The 23776-nt window shown below is 36.0% G+C and overlaps 1 protein-coding gene across 11 annotated transcripts in view; it reads left to right on the top strand.

Moving 5' to 3' along the window:
• The window catches only part of ARHGEF3 (Rho guanine nucleotide exchange factor 3), a 130660-nt gene that overhangs the window by 52060 nt on the left and 54824 nt on the right, over positions 1-23776 (top strand). For 10 of the 11 annotated variants that reach the window (XR_011100283.1, XR_011100282.1, XM_068694547.1 and 7 more), the window contains one exon: positions 16506-16568. Coding sequence is in view for 9 of the 11 variants with exons in the window: in XM_068694547.1 (XP_068550648.1) it covers positions 16506-16568 (63 nt within the window). In the remaining 2 variants the exon portion in view is untranslated. Of the gene's footprint in view, positions 1-6302; positions 6457-16505; positions 16569-23776 lie in introns of those variants that run through there. The other variant, XM_068694554.1, reaches the window with a different exon arrangement.

The following is a 23776-nucleotide window of genomic DNA, read 5'->3' as shown; positions in this document are numbered from 1 at the left end:
TTTTATTGGAACATGTCATACATGTATGTAGACATTCTGTTGACCCTGTAGGGCTTTATTTTATGAATCTTTGTCAGTGCTTTGTAACATGTTTTATTTTTGTTCTGGGTGTGGTTTGTTATTTATAGTAGAAATATTCTGTGTGCTATAAACCTGTCACACCAGCTATTTTATGCATACAAACAATTCTGAGCTAGAAGCAACATGTGATAATGCAGATAGGTCCAATTGTAATTCTCTTAGGCCAAGTTTGGTGTTCTGTTATAGAGCAGATTTCCTGCCTTTAATCATAGATTGGGTGTTACCTTGTACTCCTGCTGTCATTTACTGTTCTTTTCTTTGTTCAACAGCAGATGAACTTGACCTATGTTCAATTTAACTCACACTAACCTCTGCCCATTTCTTTGTATTTTCTCCCTGACCCCCAAACAGTGGCTGCTCATGGAGAAAACATGATGTGAAATTAGTATTTCCTATCACTTTGTTTCAGAAACTTGTGATGGTTAACAGCGTGGTGCCATTGTTCAGCTGAACTTGATGCCATTTGGTCTGAGAAAACAACATTACAGTAATAATTTTGGAATATTTATCAACATTTTATTGATGTTACCCTGTTTCAGAACATAAATCTTAGTGTAAAACAACTACTGGACAAGAGTGGTGGTACTCATGGACTCTAAGTGCTTTTTTGCTTTTCATGGTGCTTTCAGTAAAATGTGCTGTTATTGCAACCTGTTACAGAGTTATCATTAACATCAAAACTTCCTTTTTTTTTTTTTTTAAGTAAACCATTGTGAAGGTCTTTTATCTAATTTCCCTGTGCTAGTAACTGTAAAAATTGTCACCAATCAGTCCAAGTTTGCTGTACAAATTTCAGAATTGTTAGCACTATTTGAAACTGTGAAGTAAGTTTTAATTTAAAAGTAAATAAATAGGTTATGCATTTGGAAAAGGTTGTAAGAGCAACCATTTGCCAAAACAGCTGTGAAATCCTCTGTGCTGCAGTAGAAGTTCTGCTCAACCATCTGGCTCGCACTGACAGTCCCACGGGTTCTGGTTGAGGTTGTCAAGTTGTACCTGTGGCAGAAAGCTAAACCAAGTCTTCTAAGGAGCAGGTGAGAAGGAAAGTCAAAGGGAGGACTGGAAGGGAATATAAAGAACACAGGAGCTGAAGGGGGAAGGAATTTGAGTTCCTCCTGTTGCTTTCATTTGGAAACAGGACTTCGAGTGGCTTTTGTTGATGGTCTCTATAAGAGAGGGAGGGAACTGCAGGGTTTTTGGATGCTGGCTGCATGTGATCCCACATATGCTAACTTGCTTAGGCTTCTGGAAGGCAAAAAGGGAACACTGTTTGTCTTCATACCACATAGTACTTCAGCAATGCACGTTCCCTTTAGTCATACCTTTCAAAATCCTAGTTGTAGCAGCAGGATACTGCTGTGAAAAATTATTGACTTTTTCCCCCCTCCCCCCCCCCCCTTTATATTATCACGAGCTATAGACAAGATAGCAACAGTGAAACTGCTATATATTAGTTTTGCTTGCATTTTATTATCATTTTGTTAAGGTCTGGGCAACAGAAGATGCTTGGAAATGGATAACCTGAATAAAGACTGAGCACCTGCTTGTTATAGACATTGGCCAGATTTGAAATTTAGGCCACCCCTGTAGTATGGGTATTTTATAAGTGAGAATATTAAGGCAGGAAAATTTCTTTGAAGTGTTGTCAGATATCTTTTGAGTTTAAATTATTAATATTCAGGGATCATTGTCTCCATGTAAGCCAAAGTTACAGTAATACTCAAATTTTAACCCATGTTTCTGGCTTTTTGATTCTGTGTTAGCGGTGCTGTTTTGTTGCTCCATCAGAATCAGCAGCAGTGCTACAGCTACACAGATACCAAATGAAAAGTTTTCGTGTATTATTTTGAGCTTGTTAATTATGATTTCTTCATTTCAATCTTCTGAGGCAGTTCCTGTGTGGAATCTCTAGAGATAGTGTCTTAGATTTTCTTCCTTGTTACTTGTGTGGGTGTTTGCAATGTATGTAAATCCAAGCTGCGCTTCTTTCAAGTGGTTGCTGTTGATGTTGCTGTCAACAAAGTGCAGACACCTTGGAGGCTGACTAAAGTACAACTGCAAGAAAACATATTTTGTTTTATTTACATGGAGGTTAGAGAGCAGTGTTTGCCATGCTATCAGTCAGGGTCGATTGAGGCAGGTAAGAGTGGCAGTCTGTTTTCAATGCTGTTTACAAGGTTGATGGGAAGTCTGGTTGGCCAGTCTCATGGCTGATGCTGGGCTGAAAACTCACGCTTGCCATTGTGCTTCTAAAATGCTGTTGGCGTCTGAGACAGAAGGCTATTGGTGACCTAAGAAGTAGTGCGAGTGTCAATTTAAAGAAGAAAAACAGGTTGAAGTGTCTGTAGGTTGTGGTGTCCAAGAAATGGAATATGGAAATCTCAGTGTTACCAGGAAACCTGACTGAAAAATGCCTGCCAGCCGAACCTCATCCTTGTTGCAGTTTAAGACCCATGAAAATAATAATATTAAAAAAAATAATAATGATAAAATTGCATACCTATTTTAATTAGTTTTCCTAATTACTTTGTTAGTAATTATTCTTCCCATCTTGAGGACAAGCTTTAATAGTCATAAACAGAACAAAATGGAGAAAAGAATAATTTGAATGCTCCCCATCACTTTAACAGGAAAATCTTGCCTCTTCCTTAATCGTGGCACTCATGGTCACAATTTTATGAGAATTAAATGATCTGTTTGTAAGGAATCTAGATATTTTCAGTATCTTTTCTTTTGTAGTTCTGTGCCTTTCAGATCTTGGTTCTGGGCCTTTTTGTTTTTGTGTAGCCACCTTGCAGTGAAAACCAAATAGTGTTACTTTCTTTCTCTGAGAACAGGCTTCTCTTATGAGTTTACTGCTACAGGTAACAATTAGTTAACAATCCTTAAACTGTGGTTTGCCTGAACTTGTATAAGAACAATCCACGTTTTCTTAACTCTCCAGGCATCTGAAAAGTATCACATTTTCCTTTTGAATCATCTTTTATACATAAAAACAAGAACATATTTCTTGGTAAAACGTTACCAAATGGTGTCTTTTTTTTTTTCCATCTCCATTCTAATAATTCTTTTATTAAATAGAATCAGTGGACTGGTTCCAGATTGTCCCTCAGTGTAAGGACCAGGGTCCAGAACTTCTCTGGAAAATGTGTCCTGCAGACTGTCTTGGAAATTGATATAGGACAACACAAATCTTTCTTGGTAAAATAAGTTAGGATATAAACCTTGCATCCTTATGTATGTCTAATGATGAAAGCAGTGTGTTTTTGTTTTTGTTTTAAAAAAAAGGTTTTTTTTATTTAGGGCAGCCTCCATAGGGATTGAGGTGTCAAGCCTGTCAGGCTTCTTCAGAGTCCTGGTGTATGCTGTTTAATAGGAGTGGGCTCCAATATCACATAGGCTCTAATATCTGGCACCTGATCCAGTAAGTATGTTATACCTTTTCTAAAAAGACTCGTCAGAATTGCCCTAGTTTCTGAATCATATTTGGAAATATGTATGAAATAGTGAAAGTTCAGTGTGGTCAGAGCTGAGATCGCTGTGATTATAAGCAAAATTAGAAATTAGGGCAAGCATAATGGAAAAATATGAGCTTCCCATGGAGTTTAGATTTCTGCAACAGCTGAGGCTAAATTTTGGGGAATGAAGTTCTGAACTTCAACATCTAATATTTAATCCTAATTTCTGGATCTGGTACAGAGCTTTCTACAGTTATTTATTTATATATATTTTTAAGAGCAAGTACTCAAGCCTGGGCAAGGAATTACCAATTCCTGATGGCAAAACATTAAAATTTCTTGTGATGGGGTGAAATATTGTTTAAGAAAGAACTTAGATCTTGTGACAGTCTAAAGACAAGTTAAGAAAGAAAAAGGAAAAGGAATCTTGAGAAAAAATCCTTGCCTGTATATTGTTTAAATACAGAATTTATGTGGATTTTCTTTGAAAATAAACTGTTCTCCGCTGAAAGGCACTGAAGAGAAGATGGCTAGATATGGTTCTAGCACTTTGTTAGGCAGGGGAGAAAGACCAACAACATTTACCGTTCTCCAAAAAAGAAATGTTTAAGCAATTTTTGAAAGTTTTGGCAGAAAATATCTGCTTCCTGAGGATTTTTTTTTTTAGTATTTTCTGTCTGCTGGGAAGTGTGAAGGCTCTTGTTTTTAAAGGAATTAGTTGCTAACTGCTATCAGTTTCACCTTTTATTTTTCACCTCCAAGCTCAGCAGAAACTTTTTGTGCTGAGTTTCATACCGACAAAAGACTGCACCAAGTCGTTAGGTATGTGCTTTCTTAATTTAGAATTATTGTTTGCTTGCTACCTAAATTCAGATGTTTCTTTGCATTCTTGTCTACTAGAAGCATTCAGGATTCTGCAGAACAATCTAGTATTTGTCAAGTCACAAAAATTCAACAGATCAACAGAGAGATTTAAGTATCTAGGGTCTAGACTGTCTTTGTCTTGCATTTATTATGCTGACAGCTTGATTTTTAGTATCTTAAAATGAATGATTTGACTAATTCATATTTCTCCCCAAAGTCCCTTTTAGTTAGTTCCTTTTACTTAAACCATATCTTAGTGATATGGTTTAGTGGAGGACTGGTTAGTGTTAGGTCATAGGTTCGACTAGGTGATCTTCAAGGTCTCTTCCAAACTAAAAGATTCTGTGATACTACTTTGAGGACAAGTTTTTCTGACCCAAAAGAATTAATGCTGTTTGTGATGCAGGAAAGATGATGGAAAGATGGATAAGCTCCATCATTTTTTATATAAAGCACTGTGTTTCAATCACTTGTGATACTTACAGATTCCATTATTATTTGTAACTATTCTGCGTTGTTTTCTAGTTTACTTTGGATAAGGGGAGTTTATGTCTATGCATGTTTAGATTTTGAAGAGGGCTGCTCAAATGGACGTTGAAATTGCATGAAGCATATACAATTATAAATTTTCAGGTAATATATGGAAAATTGCATTATTTGATACCTTGCAGATGAACACCTTGTGGAAGTTAGCTTTTCTTACCCTGAAGTAATACAAGTTAATTTGATGGCCAAGTGAGGTAATTAACTGGGTGTATAATCACAGAAAACAAATAGTGACCTAGCTGGCAGTTTGAGAGAAGACTCTTGTTATCAGAAGGTCAGTCTGACTCACTTGTTCTCTTCCCAGTCGTAACGTATTTTGTCATGTAAATATAAGACCCCTTAAGGAAGCATTCTATTTTCTGGTTTGGATTATGAAACTGGAACCTAATCCTGTAACTTTCCTGACTGCAAATTCTTAATCATATTAATGGCCAAACGTGTATGTGGCCATGGAGTTCTTTCAGGATGAGCTTCTCAGTTTTGAAATTACAGATGGCCTGGCGATTCTTATGCTGGTGGGGTAGCACCAGTCATATCCAATATTTTTAAGGCAGCAGTAAATTCAAGGTGAATGCTTTTTTTGATGCTTAAGGTATATAGCTTTCTGCTTAAGGTATATAGCTTTCCCAACTCAAGTGAAATGAAGAATCACTGGGTTTGTTCCATGGAAGGCAGTTGCTACAGGCATGCTTACCAAGAGTGGTGAAGAATCAGCAAAAATTGCGTTTCCTTCATCTGTTATACAGAACTCCCACAGATAAAATCAAGCTTTGCACTTCCTTGACGTGTCCTCAAATGCAAAATGTGGGCCCTCTGCCAAGCATATCTTTGTGCTGTGATTCTGAGTCGTTTCTAAAACATGCTTTGCTTGCCCTCATGTCTCTTTCTTTAAGAACTGCTTAGCAGTACCCTTAATTTCTGTAATACTGAATTTTTCCATGAACTGAATGTTTAAAAGTTTCACCCAGTAAATACCAGGTGTTTTGTCTTCTGACGGAGGCATCTGCGTTTGGAGATAGCTGTCCACATTCAAGGTTAAAGCCCGTTGCTAATTTGAGACTGAGAAGTGCGCACACAGGCGGCAGGCAGTGTTTCAGTTACTGACTCTCAAAGCTCCCCAAATACCTACCTATTATTTGAAAAACAGTTTAAAGATGTCTTTACCTTCACCATACTACTGCCATTCTCTTTACACTTGTTGGCAATTTTTGAAACACTTCTGTATGCCTAAAGTATTATTTAAAGCACCCTGTGAGAAAATCCAAAGCTGAGATAGAGAGCACAATGTGTATCACTCGGCTTCTGACACTTCTAGCACACTGCATGACAGGAAACGAGAGCAAACTGTGTGGCCACATGGGGAGGAGTTCCTGCTAAAAACTGAAGGAGAAACATAGTGACTTCTTTGTAGCAGTTTTCACTGTCACGCTGAAGATTAAGAAACCTCAAATCTGAGTACAATACAAAGTCCCTCATGGTGTGGTGCTGTTTTTTTGTGCATCATCAGGTGAGTATGCATTCAGGGTTATGTTACTTTTTATTGTTTGCTTGTGTGGCATTGTAGTAAGTTGAAATTGCACAGATCATCCTTCCAAGCATGGTGTGAAATTCTGTCTTAATGAAACCAAAATGGTGCTTAGCAGGGGTGTTTCCTTCTGTAAGGAAATAAACTTCTTAAATATGTAGATAACGTATTCCGATATTGGGATGGATTTTTTTTTTTTTTTTTTTTTTTTTTTTTTCCTGTGTATTGGTAGTTTATTGTTGCAGGATGATAGTTCTTGGTTTTGTTTTCTTTCTTGTTTGGTTGTTTTACCACACGTGTGTAAACATTCTGTCTCTGTCTCCTAATATAAAAATGATAATTCAGTCTGACACTGGTGTTTATATTAGAACATTTTGACAGTGCATAGACTTTGTGCATATAAGTGAAAGCTAAAACAGATCCAATATACAGCATATTTACAGAGCATAATTACTCTGCTGCTGCTGTACAATGTGTGTATGAAGTAGCACCTGGAAAACTGGCCGCAGTTTTAGGTATTGCACCTTCAAAAGTAGCAAGATTGATACTAAATGTAGGAAATGTCACCTATGAAGAAAGTGTAAAAGATTTAGTACTTGTCACATGTAGAAAAATAAGACTCAAATTGTGGTAAAAGTGTGCACACACCTCTTGAGTTTGTGGGAGTAATTGTAAAGGTGGTATTTGTTCTCTCTATTTGCCAAGCTAGCACAGGAATAAGAAGGCTTACAAAATCAGTCTATTTTGTGACAAGGGAGACTTAGGTTAAATATTTTTGGGGAGAAGGCTTCCCAACTGCAAAGTTGGGATTGACTACACAATTGTATAATCTTGTCATTTTAAACTCTTCAGTATAATTTAGAAATTTTGTTCATGTAGGCATGTTTTACATGTTGCAACAGCTAGCATTTAATTCTGGACTATTCTTAATGACTTGTGGGATTTTGTTTTGGGGCTATTCATTGTGAATGAGAGTAGCACATCAGTGTCACATGTGGACAAATCTGATCTCCGAATTTGCAGCTCTAATACCAGATCATAGCATTCTGTCAGTGGCTGGAAAATTAGAGAGCTTCCTCTTATTCAAGAAGTAAAGTTATTTTAAAATATTTGTGTATGTGTTGAATAAAACCATACTTTGAAATTCTTAGAAATGTAACAAAGGTAAGGAACGGCAGTGTGAGGCAAGTAAGTCAGGACTGTGTTCAAGGCCTGTATACTCTTGGATTTGCTGTGGAGAATATGGCTTAAGTACATAGAAGTTTAAGAGTGAATTCTTAATTGGATGTATTTTGTTTTATGCCACCTTTAACAGTAGTGAGAGGGAGAGTCTATGACAAATTTATGGCACAGAATATTTTTAAGATATTGCGTGGAATGCTTTATGCAGTTCTGACTTAAAACATGTTTAAGGAAGCTAAATCAAAGTTGCAACAGGCCTGGAAGTTTATCAAGGTGGTCAGAGAAACGAAGAGCTATTTAACTTGTGAAATTTGCTTTAATAAAGGTTATCCATTCAAATTCTCTGTTTTTATTAAATAGCTTAAGAATGAGACTGCTGATGACTAACTGCTATGCTGTATAATTGTTGTAGTGTTTTTGGACGTACTTAATATTTATATTTGCTGTGGGTGTGTATTTTACACATGGTTTACTTAAAAATTTATAGCAGAAGAAATCTACTAAATACTACAGTTTTAGAGTTTTCATGGAACACCAGTGAGATGCACACCTGCCAGTGACATAAAATCATGTAGATTCTCTAGTGTATATTAATATTGCTGAGCTCACATTAAAATTTTTGGTTGAAACTGGGCTAAAAAAAATTCAAGAATAGTTCCAGAATCAAGAGTCATAGGGATACCCACCAGTATTATATAAACCTTGTTTCCTGAGAAATGGAGCTCAAGTGTGTTTATTTTCCCCACGTATATTTAATCCTAAAATAGACACAGCAACATGTAATTTTAGTGAAAGCAAAATTAATTTTAATCTATGCTGAAAAATCCATTTTGGATGCGGCCATTTTATCTATTCTTTGTGAAGCCAAAGAGCAGCACTTCAGGTGCTAGATCAAAGCTGTCTACAGGAACCTGTCTGTGGTTTTAAAGGTAGAGCAGTGTAACGATGCTGAATGAAGAGACTGAAGGAAAGCAGACTAACAGCAGAGTACTAAAACTATAAGGGATGACTGCAGTTTTTGCTAATGAAGCCAACTGAAAGCTGGGTAGAGACCTAGTTTATGGAAGTTATTTTATTCTGCTGTATGTGGTTCTGGTGCTGTGCACAGCATCAGCAAGTCAAGCTCTTTCGCAATGAGATTTGTGTTCTTAAAAAAAAAAAAAAAAATCGTAATTTGAATGAATCTGCCTTTCAAGTGAGCAAGTTTCATTGTAGTTTTCGTTCCAAGAACAAAAGCCATCCACTGATATAGCAGGTTGGGAAGCAGAAGTGGTGACAGCTGTGATTAAGCAGGCAGCTGAAGCAAGTGCAGTTTGTTGCTGTCCAGATAGAGGAAGAGCACAATGCCTTCCTTAAATGCACATGCCTTTGAGAGTGCAATACCTTTAAAGGTAGAGTTAGAGCATTAAAATAGCCTCAATTTAATTTATTCTTGCTTTTACAACTGAGGCCTGTAATAAGCTCTCTCAATATAAACATATAAGTCTAGGAACTGCAACCTCACCAGGTCAGCTGGCCAGGAGCAAAGGAATTCAAGGATTAATTGCATGTGACTGATTGTATTACCTGGGGGCACTGGGAATGGGGCGTGACAGGTTGTAGCTGAAAAATGGTTGTGGGAAGAGAGGAATCTGAATAGTGCATGGACTCTTCTAAACTGCATCTTAGTTCTTGTTTATATGCTAGACCAATTTAGAATCCCTAGACATTGATTGTGTTAACTAAAAGTATAATTAATGTAGCACTCCTGAAGTCTTTGTCTTGAAGTCCTGACTGAGAAAGGATCCTGTGCTAATAACTGCTGCTCAATCACGTAGCAAGGAAGTTTTAAGAAGAAGGAAGTAAAAGTGTATCTAACCTATTTATCTGAATTTGGCTCTGCTTTTGTAGCAAACTGAAAAAGGTTCAGCATATGCAGCACTCTGCTAGATTCCAGCGCCTGATACTCTCCCCTGTCTTCTGAAAAGGGGAAGGAAGTTTAAATAAGGACAGAATAAATACTAGTCCTCAAACAAAGCTCTGCTGATCCTTGTCCTTACAGTATCCCGTACATGCACACCCATTTCCTGTTGTTACTGTTGAACGCATTGCACATAATTTTCATTTCATTGTTTGCTTCTGTATTCATTTCATATTACAGTGACCAGAAAAATCTCAAGTCCATCATGATAGCACTGCAGAAGTAAAACTTAATTCTGTGCTTACAGAAAGGTGGAAGGAGCCGCCATTTTGTCTGGCAGCAATGTGAAAGGCTCCTCAGAAGTGCTTGGCTACCTGCAGCTCTATGGCAGCCTTAGTGCCATGTAGGAGTTTGCTGCTGTGCTGCAGCAGACCTAGGCTGGTGGTTTTTTTTTTTTTTTTTTTTTTTTTGCCTGGGACATTGACAGCAAGCACTTCTGTTGCTCATACTGACATATAAACAGCCCACCAGCTGAGCACGTGCAGGGTGGGACACAGAACCTGCAAACCTGTGTAGCAGGCTCAGGGCTAACTGGGCAATCTGTCCCTCAACAGGAATAAAGCTTTTGCTTAGGTTTGTGTGGCAGTTTTGAGAAAAAGAGACCAGTAATGTCTCTGATGCTCAGAACAATAGAGGGCAGTGGACATATACACAGAAAAAAGTTTGATAATTAACCTTTACTGGATTTTTGGTTCTCTTTAGAGTTTAAGCAAATTCTTTTGCCAAGGTATCATAAAGAACTGGTATTGAAACACAGGGTTTCAATAAAAAGCAGTTCTTTTCTTTTTAAAACCTTGTATTAGAATTCGAATTTAGAATTAGAATTCATTATTCTGAAGTTGTGGTCCCCAAATGCGTGTTATGATGCATCATTCAGATGAAAAGGCACTATGCTCTGGGAAGACGTGCTCTGAGATCCCGTGGTCTTCCCATGCCTTCAAGCTGTCAGAACTGTCAGTGTCACAGGCAGGAAAGTTAGAGCTCACCAGGATGGGGCACTGGTACTGATATAAAAAGGGAGTTGCAGGTTAGAGTGAAGTAAAAAGGAGATGCATTTCTCTCTAAGCTTAAACTTTCTCTCTAAGCTTAAGGTGTGAATTCTTAATCAGTTATCTCTGAACCAAGCTTAGCAGGAAATTCGGAGGTGCCTGGCTGTTTGTTGCAAGCAGAGATGCTCATGATTAATATGACATGGCCTCCCTCTATACAGGCTTCTTTTAAGAACTTCACATCAAAGTGGTGTGTCTCTTCTTTCTTTTTTTTTTTTCCTTTTTTTTTTCTTTTTAGCATCATTTATTTCTTCTTAAACTTGAATGTCAGTGCAGCAGGAATGTGATAATATGGAAAACAAGTAATCATGGGTAGGGTTTATTCTTGTTTCAGTGTTGTGAGCATTCTGGCTTTAAGCTGGGTAATGCAAAAACACTGCTGCCTCTTCTAGCTCATTTCTGAGGTCTGCCTTGTGATATCCCACCGCCTGCAGCAGGAAATGTTAAATTAGTGATTATTCAACTAACCCTAAGACAGAAGGTTATTAATCTTTTGCCTAGTAATATTATACCCAATTTATGTTAGTTAACAACATATGCCTTGGATCCAAGTGATAACTGCTGGGGAGAAAAACATTGAAGCCCTTAGTCAGAATCTACTCTTGCATTACAAGAACAGAATTGTTTATTTTCTAATCTAAAATGTTTGTTATTATTATTTTTATGGCTCTGTCATCTGTGAAACTTCTAGAAACAAATTAGTCCAGAGAGCTCAGATTTTGTCTACTTTCCTCCCAGTCCAGTTTGTCATCTAGAAATACTTGAGATTTGTCAACTAGAAATCCTTTTGAAGAAACTTTGAATTATTGTTGGTAGGAAAACTGTTTATGTAATTTAGACTCGATAATCTTTACTTGCATAGTTTTCGGTATGTCACAAGTGCCACCAAGAAAAATGTTAACAGGATGCTCAAAGGATCCAGAGTAGAACATGTAACATGTTTACTTTCCTTTTCCAGAAAAGAAAGGCATGTATACACATGTATGAACTATAAAATATTCATGTGCATACAAAAAAAAATGTAGATATGTACACAGCCCTACCTACTTATATTTATTTAAATCATATGTTAGAACTGTGAGGCGTGGTTGTTTTTTTGTTTGTTTGTTTTTGGTTGTGTTTTGTTGTTGTTTGTTTATTTGTTTTTGTTTGTTTTGTTTTTTACAATATTGCTTTTTTCCTAGTGACAGTGTTGAAATGTGCCCACACGTGTATTCTGGAAAGACCAAGTTTTTCAGATATACTTCTATAGAAACATTTTTAAATACAGAATGATTAATTGGTTATTTTGTCTTTATTTTGGACTTTTTGTTTTGAGAGGGAAGGGAAAGTCTGTTTTGGTGAAATGAAAGAATCTTCCTTCATTTAAATGGATTTCTGCATGGAAAAAAAAAAAGGCTTAAAAAGTAAGTTGTGTGCTTTGTTTTGAAATGCACAGGCCTGTTACTTTGAATGTTTAAAGACCTGGCTACTTGAGTACATTGTCTTTTTTATTTTTTATTATTATTATTTTTTATTTTGAAGCAAATCTGTGTGAAGACACTTCTGTGAAATTAGAATAGACATGATTTAGGAAAAGTCAGCAATTCTTCTGACAAGTGTTTCCTTTGATGTAACAGGATGGGCTTTTAAAATCAAATTACTTTTGTGCATTTTTGCATTTCATCTCTCAGGTGGTAAAATATAAATCTCCAGTATGAATAACTAAAACCCTGTGATGGAGAGAGGATATTAATCTAGCCTTCCTATAACAATGTCTTATTACTCTAATTCCTTTAACTAAATCATTGCTTTATAATTATTGAGAACAACTCTTTCCTGAGATGTTAAGACCAGGAAGTGTTCTGTCTCTGTAGCTGTGGCTGTATCCACTGCCTTTTAGCCACCAGTACCAAACACAGATAAAGATTCAAACTTGGTGTGTGCCCAGTCATCGCGGTCCAATAATTCTGATTTTTGTGTATTTCAAAAGACAAATATGCTTTCAAGTGTGATGGAAAATATCCTTCTGTCTGAAGGTGCATATTTCAAATGTGTGTAATGTGTAAATGTGTGGTCAGTCAGAAAAAAAAACAGACCTGTTTGTGTTCAGAATAGATGTGTTATAGGTATACTTTGTCACCTGTTCTTAAGGTCTCCAAATATAATGCAGAAAAGGAAAGTTATTGAAGCACTGAAAATGGTCCTTCTTTCCCAGCAAGGCAAACAACATCATATCAATTTTCAATTCAGTTTGTGTCGAGTAAATAAAAATTCTAATAAATAATTACTCTGCAGTGAGATAGCAGATGATACTTGTCTATTTCTCATAGAGTAATATGGAGTAACCAAACTATTACATTTAATGTATTTAGTACAGTGCTGCAGCATGGCATTACTCACATAGTTTGTAGACAGCAGAAATGATGTGTGATCCTTTCTAGTTTAAGGATTACATAACACCTTTAAAATGGATTATTTTTAATAACATTACTCTGATTTTAGAATACATAGGGGTTCTGTTTGGAACATTCAGTTTAGAATTTGAGGAATATTCACATCAGTAGCTTTTGTTTGCTTCCCAAGTACAAAGATAGGGTGCACTAATGCTTGTGTGTCTTACTTTATCCCTTTTCATAATATTCATAATGTTTTGGGACTTCTTACTGGATTTTAATTAAAACAAATACTGATACAATCACTAATTGGGCATGATTCTGTTAAAACAGCGTACATACACAGTATGTTATAATGTGGTTGTGTATTGTGCATGTAATGAACATAACTTGTAATTCAGACATATTCAGATTTCTATAAGGGCCTCATCTTTTCTATCTCATAACAAATATGTGGTTAAATCTTCAAATTTTCTATAAGATCTCTATATGAGTAAGCTAATGACACCATTAGTTTCTGTCCTCATAATACAGCACACTCAGCATGGACTTTTCCTCCTCCCAACCGCACATGCTTCTTCAGGCCAGAAAGTCCTAAAAAGCTATTAATTTGTGTTAAAACTGGTGATTGACATGGCCATAGATAATTGTAAGCAATATTAATAAGAACTAGTAAATACTAGTGTGCTATATGCAAGGTAAGGAAACTGAGCTAAGAAATCAGTCCTTCTCTGTTGTGCTGTGCCTGGACCAGTACAGGTGACACGTTGAGGAAAGTTTCACACATTGTGGTTTTTGGCCTGAAGTGGTACTGCTTGATATAAGCTGGTATGACAAATCTGCCATAATGTCATATGATGTGATTACGATTTGTTAGCCTAAATGACAAATAAACACATCAATGTGTGCAATAAGTATTGGAGCCCATAGAGAGCCTGGCTTACTTAAATTTTGTCAGAAAGTTCAACTTTTTCATTAATGTACCACTTAGCTTATTTTGGTATTTGGGCTATAAATCCACTTCAGTGTCAAAGATCCTTGGCTTTGCAGGTAAGCTTGTTCAGCTTCAAATGCATGCAATATGTACAATGTTTGTTCACATAACCCTTGTGGGCCCAGCCTAAAGCTTTGACGCTGTACTTGTAGAATCTTTTGTGAAAGGAACGTATGCCAAATTGTTGAGATAAATTATGTGCTTGGTGACTTAAAACATAAGATGGAGAGTAACATTTAGGGGCAACTTTATGGAGCATGAGAAATACAGAAGTCAGCTGTGTGGAGCTATGGCAAATGAGCCTGGAGTTGGAACTCCTTTGGGTAAAAAATGCTCACAATGAGCAGGGATTAAAGTAATAAGCACCTTATGCTCCCTGCACAGTATCAACTGCAGTCTTTGCTTCTAATCTGCTTATTATGGGCAAAGAAATTTATCTGGGAGCTCAGTTATTGGAATAAATTTTGCTATGGTGTTTTTTTTTTTCTTTTTTTCTCCCACTTATATAATGATAATAGCCTTTGAAATACTTAGAAAATGAAAACATCCGTCTTGCCTGCAGTGGTTGATATTTGACAATTTCTCTACCAAATGACAAAAAAAAAAAAAAAAAAAAAAAAAAAAAAAAAAGTTGATAGCTTTTTGATTAAAAAAAAAGATATTCTCTTATTTTTCAATGGTGGATCTGCCTTCTTCTGTTTTATTATTATTATTATTATGTTGACTCCTTTGGAATTAACTCTTCTAATATTTTTGCAGAGTGAAGCTTAGGTTTACAGCATTTTTATACTTCTGTAACTTACAAAAATACAAACCCAGGCTGTGGATGCAGTTGCATAATGTCCATCTATGCACACCCATCCAAAATCTATACTGTAACAGTAAGAGGGATTTGACTGTTCCCAGTCTTAGGACAAATAATTACTTTTTATAGAACACTTCCAGTTGTGTAATGTGATTGGAGAACTCATAAATCAGTTTCTGTTTCTAAATAAAGTAATAATAATGGTGTTAAAATACCACTGGTTGTTGACTTTAAAATTATCATTGTCAGGAAAAAAGTGAGACAAGTCAAATTTCATGAAAGAAATTGCAAAATTGTAATAAAACATTGTGCAAGTCAAAGATCTGCTCAAAATTATTGGGTAAATATAAAAAGTTTCAGCACCTCTTGCTTCATTTTAAACAGCATGAAATAAAAAATTCTGGATTTTATAATAAACATTCTTTACCTCTGCTCATCAAAGTGGTTATCAGAAGCCTTATGCTTGATTTAGTAGATGCAGTGGTCATTTTACTGGCTAGAGTAAAACTTTTGTGCTTCAGAAGAGCTTGTGGCATGAGTAATAAGGAAGAGGAGGTGGGGGTATGGACTACAGCTTTTTTTTTCTTTTTTTTTTCTTTCTCCCATTACTAATTATAACTTTCTCTCAGGAGCAATTATTTAGTGTAATATTACTGAAGTTACTATAGCCTAAAGTGACACGGGTATAGTGTGTGTTCATGCAGGGTTTCTGTATTTCACACACACACATATATTATATATATATATATATATGTATAAAATTCCCTCTATATATAAACCCTTTCTTGACTGTTTTAAGATGTATTTAGTACTTCTGTGAGATTCAGAAAATATAAAAAGATAGATCTGGACAGCATGTGTGTTTGTTTTTTATTTTTATATTTTTTGTTTTGTTTTGCTTTTAATGCTCATCTTTTAGATGAAAACTAGGTGGAAACTAAATCCCAGCTGTTATTTGTGAATGCTTCTCTCTACTTGACAGTGGAAGACTAACAACTGGATAAATAGGGATCATATATTCTGTGATTTCTCTTGTTTCTTAAATATTTCTGGTCTGGTAGAAAATGCAGAGCTCTGTTAAATGAAATTTCATGCTTCTTATTTGAAAGGCACAAAGATTAATCTTTTGATCAACCTGTGAAATGACATCAGGGAGGGCTCTTCATTTTTCCAAAACAAAAACTGAACTAAATTCCTGCAGTATGTTTCACCTGCAGTATATTTGAGAATCACAGAATCATTTAGATTGGAAAGGACCTCTAAGGTCAACAAGTCCTACTGTTAACCTGGTACTGTCGGGTCTACCACTAAGCCATGTCCCTACCTCCAGGGATGGTGACTCAACCACTTCCCTGTGCAACTTACAATATGCAAGAATTCCTCATGTTTTTAGTTAAAAAATAAAGGTATGTTAATAAACCTCACTCACTGTGAGCAGGAAAAGAACCAACATTTTAACTAACTTACATGCAGATAGGTGGGTTTTGAACACAAAAATAGAGCTTGTATTCACATGCATTATTATTATAATGACTAATGATGATGAGAGAAAGATATTAACTGTGTATACCTATGTGTATGACTTCATTATGTATACCTGTTTTGGGATCAGGCTGATGGTAGTTGGTGGTATTCTTAAAGCTTTTCTTTTCATTTTCTTTTGTAGAAGAAACGAAAACAGAGTACTCAGGATGAAGATACAATCAGTATTTGTAGCCTGGATACAAGTGTGAGTAACTTCTTTAATTTCCCCTTTTTTGCCTTTTCTTCCCCTCCTTATAAAATAAAATCTGGTTATTATATGTGCTATGAAATAAACCCGTTTGTCCTTTTAGCTGGATTGTTTGTATGTGTAGCATTAATAATTTGTTTTGCTAACTATTAAAAATTTAAATTTTGTTTATATTGCTGCTTTGCATTTTTCTGTACTAGTATTTATAAAGATAAAAATGGAAGTTAGAATGACAGTAAAGCAGTGAATCTCTTGTTAGTAAGTAATTAGCAGGACAAAAAGGCATTGTGAATACGGGACTTAAAAACAGCCCTTTTATCATATTGCTTGGCTATATGAGATGGTTTATTTCAGTTATGTCACTGGTGTTGTGAAGATCTTTAATGTGATATTAATGCAATTATGAGATCTACACGCATCATTTTAAAGTGATGTGCTGAAGATACACCTATGATTTTCTATCACACTTCAGATGTGATGAAAACATCCAAAACCCCAATCTATAAATTGTCCAGTTTTAATATACTTTTTGAAAACATACTTTAATGTGTATACTGTTTCCACCTTCTAAGTATTGATTTTCTTTTACAAACAACAGCAAAACAAGTTACTGAAGTGACAAATATCTGCTTACTTTAAAAATAAGCTTTAGGGAGTAAAATCTTACTGCTGAGTTTAATGGATGTTAAAGTGTGTATGTGTGGTGGTTATGCAGTACACTGCAGTGTGTGTTGTTTTCCATGTAAAGCTGTGACTTAAGGGTACTCTTGGTCTGGCAACTCTCTTATGTCTTTGAAAATATGGGCTAAGTAGCTTAGATATATATCCTCAGTGAAAGCATTTGTTTTCCAAGGCAGTGGCTAAGGGCACCAAAATTGAATGCATGTGCTCCTTATTAAGAATTTAGATTCTAACTGTGGTAATTTTATATTATTAAAATTTTCAGGTAATTAGTCTCTCAGGCTCTGTGATAAAATCAATATATATGTGTATTTAACAAATAAGCATATTAGACTTTCCTGTACAACACGCTTCCTATCTTACATAATTAGGCGAACGACTCCCACTTGCTTCTCGCAGCTCACTGAGGTGAGTTGCTGAGTCAGTGAAGTGCTGCCAGTCATGTGGCACACTTACTGCTGCCCAGCCTCAGCGCCTTGCCTCCAGGACGTGCCTCATGCTTTGTTCTTGTTCATGAGGGTTTTCTTCACTGCTTGCCTTTGGTGCTTGACAACAGAAAGATGTGGCAATTCTTGACTCTCTCTGAAGTTTCTAATTTGTGTAAATGCATTTGTTCAACACCTTTGTCCAGGAGAGGTGGGGGATAGGAAAAAGAGAGGGTGTTAATTGTTTAAAGACTAGAGTTGCTCCACAAAGCAACATACGTGTTGAGGTGGCTAGGTCTCGGGCCAATTTACCTCATCATCTGGCTGCAATCTTTTTAAAATATAGATATAAAATGTTTTTATGACTGACCATGGCCAGACACACCTGTCTTTTCAAGAGGAATCGGTCATGACAGAATTTCCTTTCACAGGAAATACTGGTTGGAGCTTTGCTGACTAAGGACTGGGACTGGTAACCTAAGCACATTAAATAATCTTTGTATTTGTTTAGTGATCTGGACTCATATTGATGACTTGGGAGTTTATCAACTGGCTTATTAAACTGGCTGGTTGGTCTTGGCTCATTTTATTGCCAGCTTAAAGACTTGGATTTGTAAATCCCCTCAATGTCAAACAGGTAGTGATAACTTGTGACAGATGTGACCAGCAGACTGTGAGGGCTGTCAAATGCATGAATGTGTGAATGTAACACAGCCTGAAGTCTGTTTTTAAAGGAAAAGGTTATCCAGTGTGGTTTTGTTCATGTTGACCTCCACAGACAGGCTTACTTTGTATTCAGCTTACACAGTTGACTCAACCTATAGTGTTGCATGCTGTGCTCTTAAAGTAGTGATATGTTCTAGAGTGATTTGCATATGTGTATTGATTTACAGATATATAGTTAATATCTCTTATGCAAATTTTAAATTTTATAGATAATCTATGATAGCTTGGAGTGTCGGATAAAGTGAAACCGTTTTCAAGGTCATATACAGCCAGTATTTTCTCATCTTTAGAACAGCCAACTACAGCTCCTCAATTCTCTGTATTTCTACTTGTGCTGGTGGGATGTCTCTCCTTACTTAAATTTAGAGATTCAATTTCCAGATTTTTCTGTCTGTGCTTTCAATCCTTGTTGCTGCTGTCATTTTTATTCTTTTCTAAGATCCAGCCTTTGAAACATAGGTCTTCAGTCTGTGCAATCCTCTTTGAGCCAGGTCTGTTGCTGGAGGAGCGCAAATCCTTATGTTCCTCAGTCAGGATCAGGCAGCCAGTTCTTCTGCGTCTTACATGGAAACAGCATGACTACTTACTTCCTGTAGCTGAGTGCTCTTTGGGAAAACAAATTTTGGACTGCTGCATGTAGTTGGTACGTTATACTAAGTGAAGCAGTGATGAATGTTGTTGTCTGGAGGTTTTTATGTAGAACACTCAGCAAGATGGCTAAAAACAATATATTTTTAATTGCTGTTGCAAAGTGGATAACTGAAGAAGAAGAAAAAATTTTGTAATGATAATAGATGATACCATGAGTCTCAACTCCGTAAAACCACAAGTAACTCAGGAGGTATCTAGAGCAATAAGCTGGTAAAAAACCTAATGCAGCACTTGCACTTTTCCAAATAAAATTGCACCTACTTAAGCAAAATGCCATTCAGGAGAAGAAAAAGGGCAATGCTGTGCAGTATGCTAGTACTACTATTAGTATGCTAGTACTACTATTAGTAGTATGCAGAATTTGTTGTAAGCTCAAGGAAGTTGCTTCTGTTTTCTTGTCATATCAAGAAGGAACACACAACAGATGCATGATGAACTAGATAAGTAAAACATTTTCATATAAAGCCTCAGAAGAGTTATTTATTTGGGTTATATATAACATTTATTACTGAAAATAAAAATCTTTCAAATATTAACTTAGTGTACTTGGAACTGGAGAAATCTTAATGATCATCTGTCAATTTGCAAGTTAATAAAGTATGCTCCAATATAAACTATGAACAAAAACATACCTTGATTTTAGCACGATTTACATACATTAGATCAGAGTTTATTAATTTTGATGGCTTTTAGTGCTGAATGAACATTTGTTATGTATTTGAGAGTCAATATAACTAAAACATTCTTTGACCTAATTAAACTTAGCAATCAAATATTATTGAGTTTATAATTAAGGTATGGTAAGGTAGCTTTGAAAAGCTTAAAGGAGATTACATTTGCATCAGCTTATCAAAGTTGAGATAATTAAAATATATATTGTATCAGGGTCTTTTTATTTCTGTTAAACTCTGCTGTGTTTTATGTTCACAGTAGAAAAGGTATTCAGCTTGCCCGGTAAGATGTATACAATGTGCTTGAATTATGCATGACTTCTAATATTGCTCTATTGCATAGACGGTCAGTATTCCATCTGTGTACAGACTTTATAATAAAGTGACTGGTCTTAATCCATTATTAATCCATCATATGATTGGTATGGGCTAGACTCTGTCTGCTGTTGGTATTATTTGGAGTGCCTGTAATGTTATTTATCTTAAGGCCATGTTTCCTTATCCTCTTGCTATTTATCATTAACCGTGGCCTACGAGCGCTCCGTTGGAAAAATGTATAAAATGCCAGTTATGCTGCATTCTTCTCTCCCATCCCCCCCATTCTGGAAAGATCTCAGACTTCCTGCGTAGTGTTGCAATATGGTTACTCTTCATTTACGTGAACAACTTCTCAGAGTTTGGGTAATTGTTCCAGTAAACCTTGCAGATAATTCTGGTGAAGATAACCAATGTGTGATGAAGTTAGACATCTTCAATGCAAATCTGTCTATGCAATGTGCCACATACTGCATGAACACAGAGCAAACTGTCTTTAGGCACACCTGTGCAAATGGGAACTGTGTAAAAAATGACCTATTATACAAAATCACCCAGATTCTAAAAATAAAAGCTGATCTATAGTTATCTAAAATGAAGTACTACCTTTCTTTAAGGTTTAACTCAAATCATAATATCTTACTGTGACTAAAATCTATTTGCTTATTTCTATTTAAATTTATGTACACTGAATACAAACAGCCTTACCTACAGTACAGAGGCCCCACTGGAGTAATTGTCCCTGCTGACCCTGGGGAAATTGTTCTCTCATGTGTGTTTATTTTTTCCACCACAAAAAAAATAGACATTAGCTTTGGCTAAATAACGTATTTGGCAAATTCAGTATGACTCTGCCCTACTTCAGTTAAAAATGGTTTGGACTTCAGTGGTAGGATCCATTCTGCCCAAATTTTTGCAGATCCATCTGTGAGTTATTTTGATCTCCTTGTATACTTTTGAGATGTGGATCCTCTTTTGAAGAGAAAACATGATGAGAGGTCAGCTGAATCTTGCACTACTTTGTGAAACATGTTTTTTGGCAAAGGGAAGATACTGCAGAAGGAAAGTACAGGTATAGACTTCAAGGAGGTTGCTGAGAGATTCTTTTCGTTATTATTGTTGTTCCAGCAAGAATGCAAAAATTTGTGCTTCTGACCTCATGGTACAGTTAAAGGACTTCTGGTATCCTTTCCTAGTATTCTTCTTTTTAGTTCTTTCTCTCCTCTTCCTGCGAAATCTTTGGAAGTCAGAAGCTGCATTAATAGATGTATGCCTGAAGTGGAATAAATGGAATGTGTCCACTTGCTATTTATGGTCTTGACTGAAAAGACAAAGTTAGACTAAACAAGTTGTTGTACTGCTGAGACGTGTAACAGTAGATGAAAAATATCAGCACAAATTCCAGAGTGAAGGATGATTGATAGGTGCATAAAGATGCAATAAACAAACAAACAAAAAAAAAAAAAAGAAATGCCTGAGTGAAGGGAAAAAAAAAAAAAAAGAAAAGATAAGTTCAATTTATTGTGCATGCCTTTTCCTCTGCTTTGAGATTCTTTATTGTTGTGCAGTTCTTGTCATTCAAATTGGACATTCAGTGTATTCTTCAAGGGGAAAATAAAGGAAGATTTTGTGTGGAAATTGTTGGTTTCTAGAAAACAATTCTTCTTTATATATATATATATATATACATATATATATATATACACACACATATATATATTTCTGATGAGACATGCAGAGTACCAGAGTTCATAAGCTGAAAAGACGCATAACGGTGGAGCAAAACACAGGCACTGTGAAATCTCTCAAAGTAATCCATGGATGTTCTTCAGAAAAAAGCCATCACTTTTGCCATCTATTTTAATTGCTGATCAAATCTTAAATTGTGATCAAGTCTTGGGAGCTGTGGAGGATTTGTGGTATGAAACTGGAGAGAGCTTATACCAGTTCTTAGATTTACTGGTTTTTGGTGAGATCAGCCATGGTCATGCATTTTCTCCTTCTTTTGACTATAAAGAGAAAGGAGAGAGAATAATTAACTAAGGTTTTTCCCCAAACCAGAAACATTTCATCCAAAAGATGCATTCAGTTTGAATCTTTGCTCCAAACCACAGAAAATTTCCTGACTGAAAAATGCGGGAGACTAAAAGGAACTTAATCTTCAAGAAGTACAAAAAATTATTATTTTTAGAAATCTGCAAACACCACCCTATTTCTATCTCTGATTCGATCGGATTGAAAATAATCAGTGTGGATTTTAACAGTAGTGTAGATGCGGTTCAGTTCAGGCTGGCTGCCTGGTTATTAACTGAGGGCCCTAACTGAGCCTCGCAGTTTGTGCTCAGCTCATGCAGCTTGTGGCAAGTTCTTATGAGCCCTTTTGGCCACATCTACCTAAACTGCAGCCCAGCACTTCTCGAGCTACAGCAGCTACTCTGTATATGATACACAGACAGTGAATTTATGATTGATTTCCTTTAATATCTTTGTATCCTAGGTCATCTTCAGTACAGTGACTATATAGGCAGAAGGTGGTTAGTAGGGTTGTACAATTTTCCAGTATCATTCATATTACGTTGCAGTGTAGTAATTTGATAAACTGATTGCTATTTTATTGAATAATGCTGTTTTCACAGAATCACAGAATTTCTAGGTTGGAAGAGACCTCAAGATCATCAAGTCCAACCTCTGACCTAACGCTAACAGTCCCCACTAAACCATATCCCTAAGCTCTACATCTAAACGTCTTTTAAAGACTTCCAGGGATGGTGACTCCACCACTTCCCTGGGCAGCCTGTTCCAGTGTCTAACAACCGTATGATATTCCTCTGTAATGGAAACTGGCAATTGAAGTTTGAATTCAATTTAAGTTACTTTCAGGTTATAGAACCAGACTTGATGTTTGCGTGTTTTCAACATGGCAAAATCAGGAGCATTTGTGAACAGAAATTAGCCAGATGTTATTTACAGCTATGAAGTTGGGTATTTGTTATGAAATGAATTGCATGTGTATTGATTGACTTGATGCAGATTTGCAGAGATGTAGTTACGTTTTCATAATGAAATTGAATCAAGAAAACAGAGTTGTTGTAGTTTTGTGGCTTCTTTACCTGGCGGTCAAAATAAAAATTGATGATGGTTCCATAGCGTTAAATATAATATGATATAATATAATCTTTTTTTTTAAATAAATTTTATACATCATCAATGGTAACTGCATTTTATTCTGCATATATAATATGGACCATGTAGACAGAATTTGTAAGTACAAAGTAAGGATTTCTCTGTATTTAAAGATTCCAGCTCTCCACCCCAGTTCCTCATCTGTAGGCTCAGCAGCATCACTTCCTTCCTTGTAACCTGTCACTGATCTTTTCTGCATCAGTGTCTCTTTCAACTTCATTACTCAGATCTGCACAGTCTGTTACAGTTATGTTCTTAACTAGCGTTGTGATCATTTTATGTCACTTAAGCTATAGTCCTGTACGTGTCAGGTATGATAGTCTCACTTCCCCCACAAAATATTGTTTTTAATGCTTGTTCAGCTTATCTGTTATGATTCCAAGTCCATCACTGCAGAACTAGTATGTAAATGATTGCTAATAACAGCCTTTATGTGCTTACATGATACAATCTGTATTGCCAGCATTACTTCAAGATTGATAAATGTAAACAAAGATCCTGGTTAAAAAAGCTTGAAATACAAAGCACTCACTGAAATTTTTATTCCAAGGTT

The sequence above is a fragment of the Anas acuta genome, chromosome 11, assembly GCF_963932015.1.
Source record: "Anas acuta chromosome 11, bAnaAcu1.1, whole genome shotgun sequence".
In the NCBI taxonomy this organism is placed as follows: Eukaryota; Metazoa; Chordata; class Aves; order Anseriformes; family Anatidae; genus Anas; species Anas acuta.
Note: the sequence above shows the minus strand (reverse complement) of the source record. Positions and strands in the feature narration are given on the sequence as shown.